The sequence below is a fragment of the Amphiprion ocellaris genome, chromosome 2, assembly GCF_022539595.1.
Source record: "Amphiprion ocellaris isolate individual 3 ecotype Okinawa chromosome 2, ASM2253959v1, whole genome shotgun sequence".
In the NCBI taxonomy this organism is placed as follows: Eukaryota; Metazoa; Chordata; class Actinopteri; family Pomacentridae; genus Amphiprion; species Amphiprion ocellaris.
Genome location: NC_072767.1, coordinates 1,011,871 through 1,030,920, shown reverse-complemented (window position 1 = coordinate 1,030,920; position 19,050 = coordinate 1,011,871). Strand labels below are relative to the sequence as shown.

General features: G+C 39.3%; 1 protein-coding gene across 2 annotated transcripts in view; it reads left to right on the top strand.

Annotated features, from left to right (window-relative positions):
• Nucleotides 1-3,438: 3,438 nt before the first annotated feature.
• The window catches only part of vtg3 (vitellogenin 3, phosvitinless), a 29,566-nt gene continuing 13,954 nt past the window's right edge, over nt 3,439-19,050 (top strand). For both annotated transcript variants that reach the window (XM_055015280.1, XM_055015276.1), the window contains exons 1-15: nt 3,439-3,517; nt 4,490-4,510; nt 4,608-4,759; nt 5,629-5,880; nt 8,276-8,434; nt 8,514-8,662; nt 10,136-10,286; nt 10,609-10,766; nt 11,918-12,083; nt 12,664-12,789; nt 12,874-13,092; nt 15,080-15,297; nt 17,226-17,323; nt 17,407-17,531; nt 17,632-17,733. In XM_055015280.1, coding sequence (XP_054871255.1) covers nt 3,478-3,517; nt 4,490-4,510; nt 4,608-4,759; nt 5,629-5,880; nt 8,276-8,434; nt 8,514-8,662; nt 10,136-10,286; nt 10,609-10,766; nt 11,918-12,083; nt 12,664-12,789; nt 12,874-13,092; nt 15,080-15,297; nt 17,226-17,323; nt 17,407-17,531; nt 17,632-17,733 — 2,136 coding nt within the window. In that variant the 5' untranslated portion in view covers nt 3,439-3,477. The remainder of the gene's footprint in view (nt 3,518-4,489; nt 4,511-4,607; nt 4,760-5,628; nt 5,881-8,275; nt 8,435-8,513; nt 8,663-10,135; nt 10,287-10,608; nt 10,767-11,917; nt 12,084-12,663; nt 12,790-12,873; nt 13,093-15,079; nt 15,298-17,225; nt 17,324-17,406; nt 17,532-17,631; nt 17,734-19,050) is intronic.

The following is a 19,050-nucleotide window of genomic DNA, read 5'->3' as shown; positions in this document are numbered from 1 at the left end:
TTTTCTTAAAAAGTGATGCATTAGATGAAATAATTGTCAGAATAATTCAAACCCAATTTGCTGTTGCTGTCAGCTGTTTTGTGTAGGTATTATGTTTGAAAATGAGTTAGAAGACCAAATGCAGTTGTCTTTTGTGCTTTTTTTTAATTGACTTTTATTTCTAAAAATGTAATTCTCAGTACCTCAGCTAAAATGCTGTGCAATTATGTCTCACTGGGGCATTCAACAGACTCACTGTCAAAACAACCACTTGTGATTTCTGCTGTTAAAGTTTTGCAGAGGTTTTAGCTAAGTGTGTGTACATGTGTAATTGTGGTGCATAACCTTTCATGCTTCTGTTTAAATTGCTTGAAGCGGACCAGCGGTCATCAAGCTTTCTGTATCAGCAGAACGATGGTGCCGCCGCTGTTTGCTAACATGGTTCACTTTGTGTGTCTCTGCAGGGGGAGGTGGTGCACTGGCTGGCCTGTTGGCTGGATGCAGCCTGCAGGAAGGGCTCCACTCCCACAGTGGGTAAAGGACTGATGGAGGGAGGATCCTTCACTCGTCCAAACTCAGGTCAGACGCTGGCGCCTCTGCAGGACAATAATCCAGTAAAACCTGCCTCTGAATACGGCCCAATGCATAAAAACACTCAACTATTTTAAATAACTAATGGATTCTGGTTAAATGTCTTTTATTCTTTTAAAGCTGTGTAATCCTTCAAACTACTGGATCATGAACTATGTGTTTGCAAACTCAGGCTTTGCCAAAGTGAGTTGAAAAATGTCAGCAGTTGTTCAGTGAGTTATTTTAAACAGGAGCCAGTGAACAAGCACAGTAGACCTGTTTTTATATCTCCTCTTTGTCTGTGTCACAGAGCTACCTCAGGTTATAAACATTTCTCAGAGAGCCCATAGTGTACACATTTAGAGGTTCCGAATTGATTTTGTGGGTCGAGTAGAATGTTTACAAGTATTCATTTTCAAAAAACACATTATTTTAACACGAGTATTGGGATGTAGCAGCAGCAGAAGAAGCTGCTCATTCTTTGTTTGAGGCCAAACTAGCCACCAGGCAGGCGTTTTGTGTTACATGGTGATGTAGATCAGTAACAGAAGAAATAACTGCACTCTGAATGAGATATTGTGATATGATGATAACAACAGAGCAGCCCCTTATTCCTATGATTTCTGAAAATAGAAATATGTGAACTGGTGATTCCAACACAAGAATGATCCAGGATTAGAAAACGAATGCGTTTAACCTGCTGTCTTTAGATGCTCTGCCAAGGTGGTTGTTGAGTTGTGATATTAAAAAGTTTTTTGCAAAGTTTATCTTCGATTTTAACAAAAATGCAACCACACCATCAAGATGACTTCTTCGACTTGGTATCAGACTATTTAGTTCAGCCACTGAACTGAAAATGTTTTCCTGTTCTTTTTTAGACTTGTCGTTCTTTAACATCTGGGCTAGTTTCATTCTTAAACCTACTGCTGAGTTTTTCTTATCTTAAAATGGATGTTTGACCACACACAGCAGTGAGCATGACTGATAAAATGCTGTAGAGTGAATTTATCTGACAAAAATCTGAATATTTTTCTGTTTTTTTCTCACTATTCAGTAACAGACACATCAATAATGCTTGAGTACTTGGATTTCTGCCAGTGCACCACCTCCCCCTGCAGAGACACACAAAGTGAACCATGTTAGCAAACAGCGGCGGCACCATCGTTCTGCTGAACGGATTTCATACTAAGTTCTGTTATTATTTTCCTTTGGTACCTGCTCAAACCTCTGGATGGTGTAAAACAATTCTCACTGCAAGAAAACCCTTGTTTTTATTATTTTACAGTGGAAAGTTAGTTGCTTTGTGTGAATGCTTTTTGACACTTGTGTCTGTTGAGCAGGTTCGTTTTTTGAGATAGAAAACAAACTACTACTTTCCAATTAAGCTGTTTATTTTCTGCCATCAGTGTCTCAAAAGAATCTTGATCAAGGACCTTTTCTGTCTGGAACAGCCTCCCAGAAAATGACAAAGTCTGATATGAACAGAACATTTTATACCGTATTGTGAAATGTGATTGGTTATTGAACACAAACATATCATTCAAATATTGAACAGTGATTGGCTAAAGGTGGGGATAACCGTGGTGTAGACTTAGCTCTCCCATTGGTTGGTGCACAGATACGTCCATATCTCTGGCACACGATTCATCCAATCTCCAGGAACCATCCTGTAAAAGAACCTCCTAATACCCTCTTCCCTCTCTCTACCTGTCAGTCTTATTCCTCTGTTAACTGAGATGTGATGCAGCTGCTGGTGGTGTCTCATAGGGAGGATTATTATGGTTTCCACTCTTAAACAACCTTGAGTTTAGCGGTTTCAGTAAAATTAGTTGTTTTATTATAAGGACATAGGAATGTGCTGTGTGTGTGTGTCATAAAACTGAGGGAGAGCAGCTTAACTAAACACAGACTGGTAATGAGAGATCTGTTAGCAGGAAAACTTTTTTGGGACATAGTCACACTTGTCTTACTCTCTGGTTCACCTTCTTTGACCAGTTTTTTTTTTTCACCTCATCTCAATTCAAACCCTAACCTCGTTCTTACTTTTTAATAGATTGTTTTATTTATTTTAAATTTTTTAACACATTTCTTAATGACAATTAGTTCCCCATCCCTTCTTCTTCTTTCCTTTTTTCTTTTCTTAAATCTATACCAAAAAAGATTAAAACGATCATGACAAAGACCTGTGCCAGTTCATTGAGTTCCCCTCAAACCTAACCCTTAAACACAGTTTCTCAGTGTGATTTTAGGACAGAAATGCGACGTTGGAGTCGTCTGCTAGATGATGCTGAAATAAAAAACAGGAATGAGGACGACCAGGGGAGATGAAGTCTGGGAATAATCCCAGATGTCCAATTTCACCAGAGAGTCCAGTAGTTGTGCAACCAGAGCTTCATCCTGAAAGAACAAACAGACTGATTTCATCTTGATGTCGTCATCTCAGAACTTTAAATAACTAAATAAGTTACTTTAAATAAGCGTGAAGAGCAGCAATCCTCCACTTGTTTGTTTCATCCAGACAGACAGAAGCTCTGTGGTGTCGGGGGAATGTGAATAAAGTTAAAAACATAAAGCATCACCGGATTTATCTGTGAGAAATCTTCTTTTCTGACAGATTATAAATTAACCTTTCATGCTTTTCCAAAAAAACCCACCTTTGTTCATGAAAATCAAATCACAAAATCTTTAATTTTCAGGTCATAATCAGAGTTAAAAAATATTTTTTTCAGCAAATTCAGTCTTTTGAGTTTGTTTTTTCAAAGCAAACTGAGTTTTATCTTCTTTTGCAGATTGTTCGTGTCACTCTGACAATGTCACAGGTCGACATGGCTTCATCTCAGAGTTTACTTTCCTCTGACCTGCTCTCAATGTGGAATCAAACGTATAAAAGGACATTTCAGGAAAATCGGCCTCCACTCCTGTTTCACAATGCGGGGTCTGATAATCTGCTGCCTGGTGGCTCTGGCCGGTAAGTTTTCACTGTTTTATTGTGATTTTTTACCTCCATCACAGACTCGCAAACCTTTAACTTTTGTGGTGCGTGTTTGTAACTGTAAGTATATTTTCTGCCTTTTAATACCAAAAATTGACAAAACTACACTGTAAATTCCCTTAAAAATGTGGATTAACTACACTTTAGTTGATTAATTACTTCAAAGTCTACTTATGAGTAGTAAAAAAGTAAAATTAGCTGCAGAAATTTAATTAAACTTGAGAAACCAAGTTCAACAAACTCAACATATTAAGTTGAATCAAGCAATCAATCACATGGAGTTTGCACACAGAATTAGTTTGTTTCTGCTCATTTTTGATAAGAAAACGTGGTTACAGTGAGATCAATTAGAAGTTTGCAGGTGAAAGAACTAAATTTACGAGTAAATTTACGACTAACCCTAACCCGAACCTCTGTAATTTAACAAACACACACACAGCAAGTTTGCATTGTGTTTGTTTTCTGAAATAAAAAAAAAACAACTGAATTTAAACTCCTGGGAAGTCTGTTAAATGCGAGTTTTATTTCTTATACATTTTATTTAATGAGCTCTCAAAAAACTCATCTTTTGAAGTCAACCTACTTTATAAGAACTCGTTTATTGAACTCCAAAGTGAATAAAAATAATACATTTTGAATTAAATTAACTAGAAATGAATAAAATTTGTATATTCACATTTAGTAAACTTGAAAAGTTGAGTAGATTTTTACTAAATTCTTTAATGTTTCGGAGGTAAGTCTGGTGTCATTTAAAGACCTAAAATAATCTCATTTTGTTAGTTTAATTTGAAAATCATTTGGTTTAGCATATTCTGATGTTGTTTACAGTCTATTTTCTGTTAAATTATTTCCTGTATTTGTTATAACATCTGTAACATATAACATCATCATTTTCCCCTAAAATTAAATGAAAAATTCCACTAATCCTGTGTCTCTTGAAACTTTCAGCCTGCCAAAGCGTCCGATACGGTGAGTCTGATTCATCATCAACAAATCACAGTAAAAGTGAATGTTTCCTCTTTTAAATCATTACATTTACCACTTACCACTGACTAAACCTTTCCAGGTGTCAGCCTGAATCCTAAGAAGACCTACCAGTATAAATATGATGGTTTGGTGAACTTCGGCCTCGGGATGCCGGACTTGGCTGAGTCTGGAGTGAAAATGTCGTGTAAGGTTAACATCAGCGGAGTGTCGGCCCAGATGTTCACCCTGACAGTAAGAAGTTCCGCAGAGGAAGATAAAAAGAACAAAAATATATAGTTTAATGTCAGGAATACTGTAAACAAGCAGCTAATGCTATATTTTATTCATGAAACACTGCAGCAGCTGTTGGTCATAATTTAATCATGAATCGTAAATTATTTAAAGCTCCATTTGATAAACTCTGAAACGTTATAAATTACTTTAAAAAACGGCAAATAATCCCAGAGATGTTTAATTACAAACTCTAAAATCTGATGCCTTTTTGGAGAGAATAATAATGAGAATAATAATAATAATAATAATAATTATTATTATTATTATTATTATTATTATTATTTTTATTATTATTATTATTATTATTATTATTATTATAAAAACAATTGATAATAATACAAGAACCTTCTGTTTATGTTGCATTATTGTTGTTGTTATGAATAATAATTAGCATTATGAAACATCAACAGAAGGCTGCTTAAAATAATTATTATTAACCCTAATAAAAATAAAATCTGACATTGTAAATTTCACTAAAAGTCTTTGTTCATGAAGAACTACTTTGTCTTGATTTAGACCGTTAGAATATTAATAATAATAATAATAATAATAATAATAATAATAATAATAATAATAATAATAATAATAATTATTATTATTATTATTATTATTATTATTATTATTATTATTATTATGTACTCTGAGGTCCCGAGATGGAACGTTTTTACAGTTTTTTAAAATGATGTTAAAAATCTTTTCTTTGGTTTCTAAAATATATTCAGGACACTACAGCTTGTCAAATGTTCCTTCTTTAGACATTAAGTTTTGTTGTTTGTATCCATGCAATGACAAAAAGGGTATTTGAATTAGAATTTTCTGTTTTGCAGGTTTCCGATCTGGCCTTCCAGGAGTTCAACGGTTTCCCGGCTAAAGACGGTTTCATTCCGTCTCCGAAGCTCACCCAGAGGATCTCCTCCCAGCTCTCCAAGCCCTTCCTGTTCGACTACACCAGTGGACACATCGGAGACATCAAGGCCAGCACCGAGGTTTCTGAAACGGTGGTGAACATCGTCAGAGGAATCCTGGATTTCTTCCAGGTCACCGTGAAAAGCACCCAGAAGTTCTACGAGCTGGAAGAGGTAAAACATTAAAGTGTTTGTTCTGCTCTGTGGATCATTTAAAGCACATTCAGCTGCCTTAGATTTATGAATTAACTGCAATTCAGATGATTAATTAGTTCAGTCATCTCAAGAGTCATGAAATTATAAAACTAGCTGATTTAAGTTAACTGAACCTGAGGAAACAAGTTCAATAAACTCAAGATATTAAGTTGAATCAACTAGTCACATAAGTTTACAGACTTATTTAGTTTTTAAATACAATTTAAAGAGTTTCCCACTATAGTAACCCACTAACCCTACAATTTACAGTAAACTGTAGATCTGTTTTATTAGGGAAAAAACAACCAGAACTTTAACAAAGTCACACGGCAAGTTTCAATTGTGTTTGGTTTCTAAAATTGAAAAAAAAAAAAAGTCTCTGTGGAGTTTTAACTTTTCAATCCCAGAAAATCTGCTTCAATGCAGATTTCGTTTCTTAACATTTTAATTTGTTGAGTGAAGTGTCAACTGTTCATTTAATGCTTAGAATGAATTTAAGTTAGAAGAAGTCTTTAAGTTCTGAGGTGGTCTGAAAATAGAGATTAGAACCACAAATCATCAAAAGTCATATTTACATGAAGTAAATTGAGTTGAGTGAATTCTCAGCTGCTCATTTATTTAACTTCAAGGAACTCGTGTTTATTGAACTCTATATAAAAATATTTATATTTTAAAATAAATGAACTGTTACGGTTTCTGTGAGGCTCAAGTGCAGGAAAGAGATGGAGACGAACAGATGCAAGATCAACAGTTTTATTTACAAGGAAAATAGATACAAAAACTACAAAACTAAACCGGAAGACTACAACCGAAAGCTGAACCAAGATACTGGTGTCAACCGGTACGGATAACATACTAGTGCCTCTAGAGGCAGGTAGGCGGAATATACAAAGAGGTTACTATGAAGCAAGATAACTAACCCACTGCAGGTAAAACCTTGGCAGGAAAGTGGAACTAAACACACTAGGAAATTCAGGATACAAAGTACAGATGCAACTGATAACTGCAAATGGAATAACTGGAACTATACTGTGTCTTGCACAATGAAAGAGTGGCTACACTCACAAGAATACTTAGATATTCTACTTGCAGTATACTGAGACAATAATTCTAACCTGAAACTCGAAGACAAAAAATTACGAACTAAGCTGGCATACCAGGCAAAAGACAAACAAGTGACTACACTCACTACAGATACACGAGCAATACTAACTTACAGACAACTACAAAACAAGAACCGACGCTAGTCTGGAAGGCACGGACTGAGACTTAGCTGACAGCACAGAATAAGGGGAGACATTAGAGCCAGGAGGGTGTACGTTGAGGGTGGAGTGGCTGGAGAAGGCTGGGAGTGTGGCTGGTGATTGGAGGCTACGACGGCAGGCGTGAGGAAGGGGGAGGGAATCATCAATATTGTATATAATCATCAGAGGTGGTGGAGGAGAGAGGTAGATGAACCAGGTGAGTGTCCAGAGGGGGTACAGGGCTGTGGAATGATGATGGGAGCTGGCGAGTTTTGCAAACCAGGAAGCCAGGTGGATCCGGGAATAGGAGTGGATTGTGCACCAGCAGGTGGCAGTGGGTAGGGTTACAAAACAAACACAGATACAGGTTACAGGGGTTCTGCAAGAAACGGAGGCAGGATAGAATGGGTCAAAGACTGACTGGTATCATTCACGGTCCGGCGCAGAGTGATGAGTGGCATCTGATTATATTGTACAGAGGTAGAATCCTGATTGGCTTTGATCCACCTGCTCGTGCTTCTACTGATGCTGATTACTGATAGACATCACCTGCCTCTGCCATCACAGTCTCTGTGCCAAGCACACCTAATCAGGAAAAACAGAAAAGAGGGGGAAGGAGGAGCCCTATCCAGAGTCTGCAGCAGCAGGCCTGACATTAACTAGAAATGAGCAAAACTTGTACATTTAAATTAACGGTTGAGTTGATCTGACTAAATGTCACATTTATTTATTTTTTATTTATCACAGTATTTATTTTTATTTATGTATTTTATTTCAGACTTACCACAGCATCATAAAGGCAAAAAATAATAGTCATAAAGCAGATAAAATGAAAAACAAAACAAATACAGAACCTAGAATAATGTGTACAGTTTGGATCAAACAACTTCATATAACGGTTTTACCATTTTCCTGAAATAACATAAATAAAAGTTTAGGATTAATTGTGTTTGTATCAAACAACTTCAAATAAACGTTTTACCCTTTCCTTGGCTGTCTAAAAATCAGAAATACTGAACATAAAAATCTGAATTTTTTTAGTTCAATTAACTAGAAATGAGTCAAGCTCAACCTTTCAGTAAACTATGGGTAGATTGGACTACATGTCTTTTTGATTTCCTGTCCTGCAGATTGGGATCTATGGAAAGTGTCAGAGTACCTACGCTGTTGAGGAACTCCAGAACGATGAGCTGAAGCTCACCCGGGAGGTGGACGTCAACAACTGTGAGGAGAAAGCCGCCGTCTACCAGGGGATGGCCACAGCTGTGCTCGACAAAACCTCCCAACAGGTGGGTTTGTGTCACTGCAGGTAAACAGGAATCCTTGGTGAGGCATCAGACGGAATAAACTCTGTTCTGTTTGGTCCAGAGAGGAGAATCCATTGTTTCCACGGTGACGTACGTCTACACGGTGAAGCCCACGGCAGAGGGAGGCCTCATCAAAGCAGCCCACAGCCTGGAGAGACAGCACTTCAGCCCCTTCAATGTGAAGGGAGGCAGCTTCAAGATGCAAGCCACGTAAGACCAGAAATACACCCACCGCCACTTTATTAGGTACACCTGTCCAATAGCTCGTTAACACAAATATCTAATCAGCCAATCACACGGCAGCAGCTCAACGCATTTATTCATGTAGACGTGATCCAGACAACCTGATGAAGTTCAAACTGAGTGTCAGAATGAGGAAGAAAGAGGATTTAAGGACTTTGGACGTGGCATGGTTTCAGAAGCTGCTGATCTACTGGGATTTCCACGAACAACCATCTCCAGGGTTTACAGAGAACAGTCTGAAGAAGAGAAAACATCCAGAGAACAGCTAGTAGATGTGAAGGTCAGAGGAGAATCAGACTGGTTGGAGATGACAGAAAGACAACAGGAACTCAAAGAACCACTGGTTCCAACCAAGGAATGCAGAATACCATCTCTGAAGGACAACAACCTAGAAGAAGATGTTCTACAGCAGCAGAAGACCACGACGAGTTCCTCTGATGACCTCTGATCTGAAACTGAGGCTATAATTCACACAGACTCACCAAAACTGGACAACAGAAGATTGGAGCAAGGTTGCTGGTCTCATGAGTCTCCATTTCAGCTGTGACATTCAGATGGTCACAATTAAACACCATAAAGCATGGATCCATAAAATTAGATAAGTTAGATAAAAAGATTAAAAATCACAAAAAATGAACCCAAAAGCAACAAAAAGATTGAAAATGACAAACAAATTAGACAAAAACAACATAGATCCATCTGGCCTGGTATCAGTGGTTCAGGCAGCAGCTGCTCTAACGGTGTGGAACATATCTTCTAGATAGCTTCTGGTGGTCTAACGGTGTGGAGGATATCTTCTAGATAGCTTCTGGTGGTCTAACGGTGTGGAGGATATCTTCTAGATAGCTTCTGGTGGTCTAACGGTGTGGAGGATATCTTCTAGATATCTTCTGCTGGTGTAATGGTGTGGAGGATATCATCTTAGTACCAACTGATCATGGTTAGGGTTAGAGAGAGCTACCTGAGCTACCTGAGTATTGCTGTTGACCATCTCCATCCCATAATGACCACAGTGGACCATCTTCTGATGCTACTTCCAGCAGGATAATGCTCCATGTCACAAAGCTCAGAACATCTCAAACTGGTTTCTTGAACATGACAATAAGTTCTCTGTCCTCCAACGGCCTCCACAGTCACCAGATCTCCATCCAGTAGAACCTTTGGGATGTGGTGGAACGGGAGATTGGATCATGGATCAAATCTGCAGTAACTCTGTGATGCTGTGATGCCAGTATGGACCAAAACCTCTGAGGAATGTTTCCAACACCTTGTTGAAGGCATGACACCAAGAATGAAGGCAGTTCAGAAGACAGAGGGAGTCCAACCTTTTACTAGCAAAGTGTACCTAATAAAGTGGACAGTGAGTGTGTGTGCATTTTAAGGCTGCTCACACTCTGTCTGTCTGAGATACTAACCAGCTGTGAATGACTTGTGATGCAGGAAGAAGCTGGAACTGTTCAGTGAGGAGGCTTTAGCTGAAGAAGCCACCATTGGCCCGATGGAGAGCCGAGGAGATCTGGTCTACAAGTTCATCAACGCAGAAGATAAAGTTCCCATCATGATGCAGGACCTGACAGACCCGGTTCCAAAGGTAACTGCTCCACAATAAATCAGATCTTTAAGAAAAATAAGAGATTGAAAATGAAAAAAAATGAGAAACAACAAAAAGATTGAAAATGGCCAAAATTGAACCTCAAAAAAGCCCCTCAAATGACCAGAATCCAGAGTAATGAGCTCCGTCTTTTTCATGGTTTCTAAACCCTAAATCTGCTCCGTTCTTTCTGAACCCTAAATCCGCTCCGTTCTTTCTGAACTCTAAATCTGCTCCATTCTTTCTGAACTCTAAATCTGCTCCGTTCTTTCTGAACTCTAAATCTGCTCTGTTCTTTCTAAATTCTAAATCTTCTCCTCAGGCCATGGAGCTGATCAAACGTCTGGCTGCTGCTAATAATCACACAATCGACAGTTCAACCACTGAAGACACGGTGAAGCTGTTCCAGCTGCTCAGAGTAACACCGTACGAAGGACTAGAGGAGACGTGGAAGCAGCTGAGAGAAAACCCAGAGGACAGGTGAGTGTCGTGCTGACGACAGGTGAGTGTCGTGCTGACGACAGGTGAGACTTTTGAATGAGTCACTTTTACAAACTAAACGTCATTCATTATATCTGTAAATTCATCTGCACCTTCTTATGTTTTTTTTTTTGCACATTCTGTTGACTTTTTAATAATTTTTTAAATATATAAATAAATACAATAAATAAATTAGATTCTAACTGTTTTATTAGAGGTTCAGATTGGTCATCAGGGGGGTGGACAAGAGGAAAAATGGCATTTTAGGGGAACTCCAGACTTATTTGGTATTTAAAATATTTGAAAGCTTCTTTTCTCCTAGTTTTTATAGATTTGGTCTCACGACAAGAACATTTACACGCTACTGCATGTTTTAGGGTTTAATACGTGGATTACTGGACATTAGATGGTGGGATGTAGAATGTCCTCCAGCTGGAATGATCCTTCTAGTTTTCAGGTATTTGTTCATAAACCAAAAGTGTGGACACATTTTCACCTGATGCTCGTGCTGGAAGTCAACGTCTGCAGCAGTTTTTATGGAGATTCAACCAGTTGTTTGTGTGTTAAAATGCGCATCTTGACCCTCTGACTTACTGTGTAAAGCTGCACAGCTAGAAAACGGTTAACATTAGCTGCTATATCCGGTGGTTTAGGGACTGATCTGTCACATTTTACTGTGTAGAATCATTAGTGCTCTGAGGAAACTGTGATATACATATGGTCATTTAAAATGTTCAGTTTAGCAAATAAACTCAGCATGTGATGGTTAATGGGCATTTAAAAGCTGCCCTCGTGTGTTATGAATTCACAAGTTATAGTTTAATCACTTTCTTTAGATGTCTTTGTCCAACAACCTGACATTTCCCTTCACTGATAACCTCTAACCGAGCTTTTTATCACAGCTTCATAATGATCCATCTATAAAATCTGATTCCGATCCACTTCAGCTGATTAGATAATTGAAACGAATCTTCCCACTTAATAATAATAATAATAATAATAATAATAATAATAATAATAATAATTAATAAGATTTAGAGGTCCACTACCTCCGATGATGTGAGGCTTCCTCTGGTTGCTTATATTAGGACAGCGTAGCTCATAAGTATTTTCCTTTTAACCTGGTTTTCTCTCCTTTTTCACTTCTTCAGACGTTGGTTTTTGGACACCATTGTTGAGATCGGCGATGCCAGGATCCTGAAATTCCTGGAGAAGAGGTTCCAGGCCAGAGACATTTCTGTTAACGAGGCTCTGCAGACTTTCCTGGTGGCCATTAATCATCTGAAGACCGATCAGGAGCTGGTGGAGATGGCCAAAGTGAGTTCATCTAAAAGACGGTTTGAATACTGATACAAAAACAAGACATTCTTTACATCATGGCTGTCAAATGTGAGGTCCAAAACCGGCCCTCCGGAGGGTCCAAAAGTCCAAAACCGGCCCTCCAGAGGGTCTGATCTGGTCCTCAAAGTGTAAACATTCCAGAGAAGACATTAACTGCATTAATTCGTAAAACTATAAATTCAGTAAAACTATAAATTTAAAATAATTTCTAGACTATGACAAGTTGTTTTGATCATAAAGTAAAATACTAGATTGTTCATTGTTCTTTTGTCATTTTGTGTCTCATTTTTGTAATATTTTGTCTTGTTTTTTCTCTTTTTTGTCTGCCTTTTGTCATAAATTTCAGGTTGTTCATAATGTTTAGTAAAAAGATAATTCCTTAAATGTGAACAGTTGTGCACTAAAACAAAGGAATCATTAGGAGTTGTGGTTATTTATAGGTTATTATGCTGTGGTTTTACTGGTCCAATCCACTGAAGATCAGACTGGGCTGAATGTGGAACCTGAACTAAGATGAGCTTGACTCCACTGGTTTACATCATGTCTGTCTTTTCAGATGTTCCTCAACGTGCCTTTCAGTAAATCCGACGTCTATCTGTGGCACACTGTGGTTCTTACCTACGGTTCTCTGGTCTACAAACACTGTGCTTATAACACAGCTTGTCCAGTATCTGTTGTTCAGGTAATCAGACTCAGGAACACCAAGGTTTTTGTGCAAACATGTAAAATTCTGAGTAAAACCAGACCATACCTGTGTTTGCCGTAGCCCCTGTTGGACATGGCTGTGGATGCTCTGAAAAATGGAATCCATGAAGACCAGGTCCTGGTTCTGAAAGCTCTGGGGAACGCGGGTCATCCAGGCAGCATTAAAACCATCAAGCGCTTCCTGCCAGGAGTCGCAGCGAATCCCGTGGATCTGCCGCCTCGAGTTCAGAGTGCCGCCGTTCAGTCCATGAGGCTCATCGCTGCCAGAGACCCTCACAGTGTAAGAACACTAAAGGACACTATCAGATGAAGGGGTTAGAAGCAGAGTGGTCTGCTAGGTTCCCAACCTGGGAACCACTGGGTTCCCAACCTGGGATCCGAGGAGGGGTGCAAAGCTTTGTCTGCTCTGAGGCTGTGATGTTATAAAAAAAATAGATTTTTACATTCTGGATAAAATCAGAGTAACAGACTCACTGTGTCATCACAAGTCCACCTATAACACATTTTTAAAACACATTTATTTGGTCTTTCTTCAAAAATCCTTTGCTACTTCAATGGCCACACCTCCTTGACCTTTCAACTTCTCTCCTCGCTTTCTTCAGGTTGGCTTCTAGTTCATCCAGATTCATTTGTTTGTGTGCAGTTAGAAAATTACTGATGGAAACGGTGTATGAAAAACTCAAAACGAGTGAAGATTCATCAGTACCTAAAAACTCCAGCTATACCTCGAGAGTTACCTGAAATTAATATCAGACAAATACATGTCCTTTAATATTAAAGGACAAGACAGAATTGTGTCATTTGTAGTGAAATGCTCGCAAATGACAGCATGAAACCAGCGAATTACGGCGACATCAGGAAACAAAACACAGTTCGGTAAAGTCGGAAAGATATTCACAAATTCCGACTTCCGGCATCAATAACTCATTAAATATACGTTGTCTAAACATAAACGATGCCTCTTTTCCATCGTTGTAAGGTAGACAATATGCTACGAGCCCAGTTTAATCAAAAGTAGCTGCAGAAATAACATTGGTGTCTATGAGCAGCTGGCTGTGAGACGAGTGAACAGGAACCGTCTGCAAAATGCAAAACTGCTGCCAACAGCGAAGAGACACAAATATTCAACAAATTTACTGCAGCCAGCAACTTACCCCTGCTGGTCATACTTACATACATACATACTCTTGGTTTGATATTAATTTTTTTTTCTTCATAATTTTAAGGATTTTTTAGTGGAAAAAAAAAATCAACTTAACTCTTATGCATTGTAGTGTCACCAAATTTACTGCAGCCATAAACTCTCTCCTCCTCGTCATAGTACAGCTATTGAACTCTTGGTTTGATATAAAATATTTTTTTTGGAATTTTCTATTAGTAATACAATTCAATAACTTCCTCTTATGTTTTGTAGTGTACTTATGTGGTGGTGGTGGTGGTGGTGGTGGGTGGGGCGCTGGGGCTGGGGTGCAACTTATAGGGGGGGGCTCCAAGCCAAACAGGTTGGGAACCACTGGTCTAACCCACGAAACATCCAAACTGAGTTTCATAGAATTTCTGTAATATTTTCTGGTCTTGATTTTAGTGCCAGAGTGGTCTAACCCAGTACTCAAATACAGCATTACAGTGAATGTTAGACCATTCTGAAAAACACTAAACTTTGAACCCATTTTTCTCCAGAACTACAGAAAGTGGGTCAGACCACTCTGCTTCCAAACCTTTATTGTCCAAGATGCTTCAAAAATTCTCCAGAATACAGAAAATTTTCCAGAAATAATCTAAAACAATGAAAATTTGTTCAGAATGACATGAAAATGGTCAAAAATGGCTGGAAAATGATCCAAAATCAGTCAGAATTTATCTCAAATGATTAAAAACAATCCAGAATGAGTGAAAATTTGCAGAATGAAACAAAATTTGTCCAAGATGCTTAAAAAATCTCCCAAAATTACTTAAAATCTGTCTAAAATGATCCAAAATTGTAGAACATTTGTCCAGAAATACACTAAAGTTGTCAGAAATGACAAAAATCTTCCCAAAATGGCTCAAACATGGACCAAATGATTTCAAATTGCACAAAATAACTGAAAAGTTGTCCAAAATTACTTAAATCTGTTAAGAAGGACCTGAAAATAGTTTTAAAAATGACTGAAAACTTGCAGAATGACATGAGGAGGTTAGAAGCAGAGTGGTCTCACCCATGAAAACTGTGTTGAAGATGGTAAACATGTGAAGGCTCCTAATGATTTTAACCTTCTTGTTTCCAGGTCCAGGAGATCACCATGAGTCTGTTCCTGCAGAAGAATCTCCCCACTGAGATACGGATGTTGGCCCTCATGATGCTGTTCGACACCAAGCCATCAATGGCGCTCGTTTCCATGGTTACTGGTCACTTAATGGAAGAAAAAGACCTGCATGTCGGCAGCTTCGCCTACTCTTACCTGAAAAGTTTTGCCAGATCCAAGACTCCAGACAACCACTTCCTGTGAGTGTAACAATGAAAAATCAACCACTTCCTGTGGGTGTAACAATGAAAAATAGCCAGATTTTATTGTTTGTGTTGTATCCTGTAAATCAATAAATAAATAAATAAATGTAAGTTTACTTTAAAACCCCCGCTGTCCTAAAAATCATGAACTAATTGATCAACTGAAGTAGAAAGTTATCTTATGAGTTGTAAAAGTGTAAAAGCAACTGAGTTAAATTAGCTTCATGATTTAACTTTGAGAATTTAAAGTCTCTGCTGTTGAAGCCATTCTTCTCCTGTTTCCAGTGAGATCAGTTATAAATCTACATATATAAGGACTGAGTTCAACACAACCGCTTGTCATAATTTAAAGAAACAACCACAACTTGCTTTAAAAAAGACATACATCAAGATTACACCATATTTGTTTTCTTAATCTACAAAAAAAAAAACAAAAAACATGAGCCTCTCTCTGTGGAGCTTCATTCTCTAAGAATGCATGCTGGGAAATCTGCTCACATGATAAGTTTGTTTCTTAAAAAAGCAAATTTAATGAGTTCTGTCAACTCCCTGCAGTTCATTCATTCAATTCATTCAAGACGCCTCAAGCTGTAAGAACATGTGTTTTTAAGTTATATGGCGGATCCCTAAAGTCTTGGCATATAGAAAATATCATAAACTATAATGGTACTTCTCAATGGACGTGAAGGATGGACATATGGAAGGATAGGGTTAGTAGGGTTAGGGTTAGTAGGGTTAGTAGGTTAGGGTTAGTAGGGTTAGGGTTGGATTAGGGTTAGGATTGGGGTTGAGTTAGGGTTAGAGGGTTAGTCGGGTTAGGGTTAGTAGGGTTAGGGTTCATAGAGTTAGAGTTAGTGGGGTTAGTAGTGTTAGGGTTAGTAGGGTTAGGATTAGGATTGATTAGGGTTATGGGGTTAGGGTTTGTGGGGTTAGAGTTAGTCGGGTTAGTACGGTAAGGGTTGAGTTAGGGTTAGAGGGTGAGTAGAATTCGTAGTTAGTAGGGTTAGGATTAGTAGGGTTAGTAGGGTTAGTAGGGTTAGGATTAGTAGAGTTTGGGTTAGTAGGGTTAGGGTTATGGGGTTTGGGTTTGTGGGGTTAGGTTTTGGGACAGAGCATCATACCACAGGAGAGGTATGATGAGGGCGCTGGCACAGGGCTTTTTCCTGTTATTTTTGTTCTTTCTTGGTAAGTGTTTCTAAGTTTAAGCAAACTCGCTACCAAGTTTAAAAGGATTAGGGTTAGTAGGGTCAAGGTTAGGTAATTGCTTTTTGGTGCTAGGATGAACTTTAGCCGTGATCAACTCTTTAGTTTGGGCTGATCCATTTGGTCATCCAGAGCGGAGTTTGTCCATGACACTGCCTGTTTCTTTACACTTTTTAACCACCCTCACCACTGTGTAAAAGCCAATTGGAATCCTCCTTGGATGAGTTAAATTCATCTGCTGTCTTTCCAAATGTCTATCCTTCACTGAGAAGTACCAGTTTGACTCTTTCTTCTTTCCACAAAGCCATATTTAATCTGTGGAAGCAAAAACATTTTAGTTATTGACATTTCCTATGTGTCCAGACTTTAGGAACACTCTGGTAAAGTGGTCAGAAAACAAAAACTGGAATTAGAAATCTGCAAAACCCATGTATTAAAATTATATAAACTCCAAACTATAGCTTGATTTGGATACCCTAACCTTAATCCCCCCCCCCAACCCCCCCCCCCCAACTTAATGAGTTCATTCATTAAACTCAACATTTTAAGCTGCAGAGCCTCAAGTTTTTAAGAAACTCTTGTTTCTAGGTTACAAAGTGGTCTGAAAATTTGAAATTTTAACTTGAGTTAACAAGAAGTTTGCAAAACATATTTAACCAAGGTAAACTAGAAAAGATGAGTTCATATGGTTACATTTTCCTTTATTTTCTGCCTTGTAACAGCTCGACTGCCTGCAACATTGCCATGAAAATCCTGGCTCCTAAATTCGGTCGCCTCAGCTACAGCTACAGCCAGGCCAGACGGATGGATTGGTTCAACGGTGCGTTCAAGTACCTGAGCTAGATCACTTTCCTGGCTTTGTTTAAAAACAGTGTTTAACTGTGTATAATTTTCTCTTTGCAGATGATTTCCTAATCGGCACGGCCGGTGAAGTCTTTATGCTTGGAAATGCGACCAACATCTTCCCCACTGAGTTCATGACAAAAGGAAAACTGTATGTTATCGGTAGAATTCTTCAGCTGATGGAGGTAGTTTATTTCTATACTCACAGATTTTCTCTAAAACATACGTTGAAGCTAAACATGTCTTCTGAACAGTGATTGCCTCCTTTTTCTTTACTTTCTAAAGTTCGGTTTCCGTGCTGAGACAGTTCAGCAGCTGTTTGGCAGCTCCATCCCTGGATTCAAAGGAGATTTTAGTTTCAGCGACTTACAGGCTGTTTTCAGTGTGGTGAGTATTAAAGAGTATTAATTACAATTAAATACACAATACATGGTTGATATGAAGTATCCACCCCTCTTGGAGTTTTTTCCCTTTCAACACTGAATCCTGGTCAGTATATTTTGACCAGGCTCTCCTACGTACCTGATAACAGGTACGTAGGAGAAGAACCTTCAGGTCCATCATTGGTCGTGTTGGTCTCCATCAGTCTGACCATCTGGACCTCCATCTTCTTCATAAACTGTTAAACTCTGTCAGGTTCCTCAGGGATCATGATCAACAGAACTTTTCAGGTCCAGACTCTTGTTCTCAAATGGATGGAGGTCTGGACTCTGACTCCTCCAGATGGAAAACTGATCTTCTCCACGTCTCAGTTCTCTTCAGACTGCATCAGGTTGTCCTCCAGGACTTCATTTACCCTCGACCTTTACCAGCCTTCCAGGCCCTGCTGCTGAGGTACACCATGATGCTGCCACCACCATGCTTCACACTACGATGCTGCCACCACCATGCTTCACACTATGATGCTCCCACCACCATGCTTCAAACCATGATGCTGCCACCACCATGCTTCACACCATGATGCTGCCACCACCGTGCTCCACATCATGATGCTGCCACCACCGTGCTTCATACCATGATGCTGCCACCACCATGCTTCAAACTATGATGCTGCCACCACCATGCTTCAAACCATGATGCTGCCACCACCGTGCTCCACACCATGATGCTGCCACTACCGTGCTTTATACATGATGCTGCCACCACCGTGCTTCACACATGATCCTGCCACCACCGTGCTTCATACCATGATGCTGCCACCACCATGCTTCACATCATGATGCTGCCACCACCATGCTTCACATCATGATGCTGCCACCACCGTGCTTCACACATGATGCTGCCACCACCGTGCTTCACACCATGATGCTGCCACCACTGTGCTCCACATCATGATGCTGCCACCACCGTGCTTCATACCATGATGCTGCCACCACCATGCTTCACATCATGATGCTGCCACTACCGTGCTCCACATCATGATGCTGCCACCACCATGCTTCACATCATGATGCTGCTACCACCGTGCTTCACACATGATGCTGCCACCACCGTGCTTCACACCATGATGCTGCCACCACTGTGCTCCACATCATGATGCTGCCACCACCGTGCTTCATACCATGATGCTGCCACCACCGTGCTTCACACATGATGCTGCCACCACCGTGCTTCACACCATGATGCTGCCACCACCGTGCTCCACATCATGATGCTGCCACCACCGTGCTTCGCAGTGGGAATGGTGTGTTTGTGATGATGTTC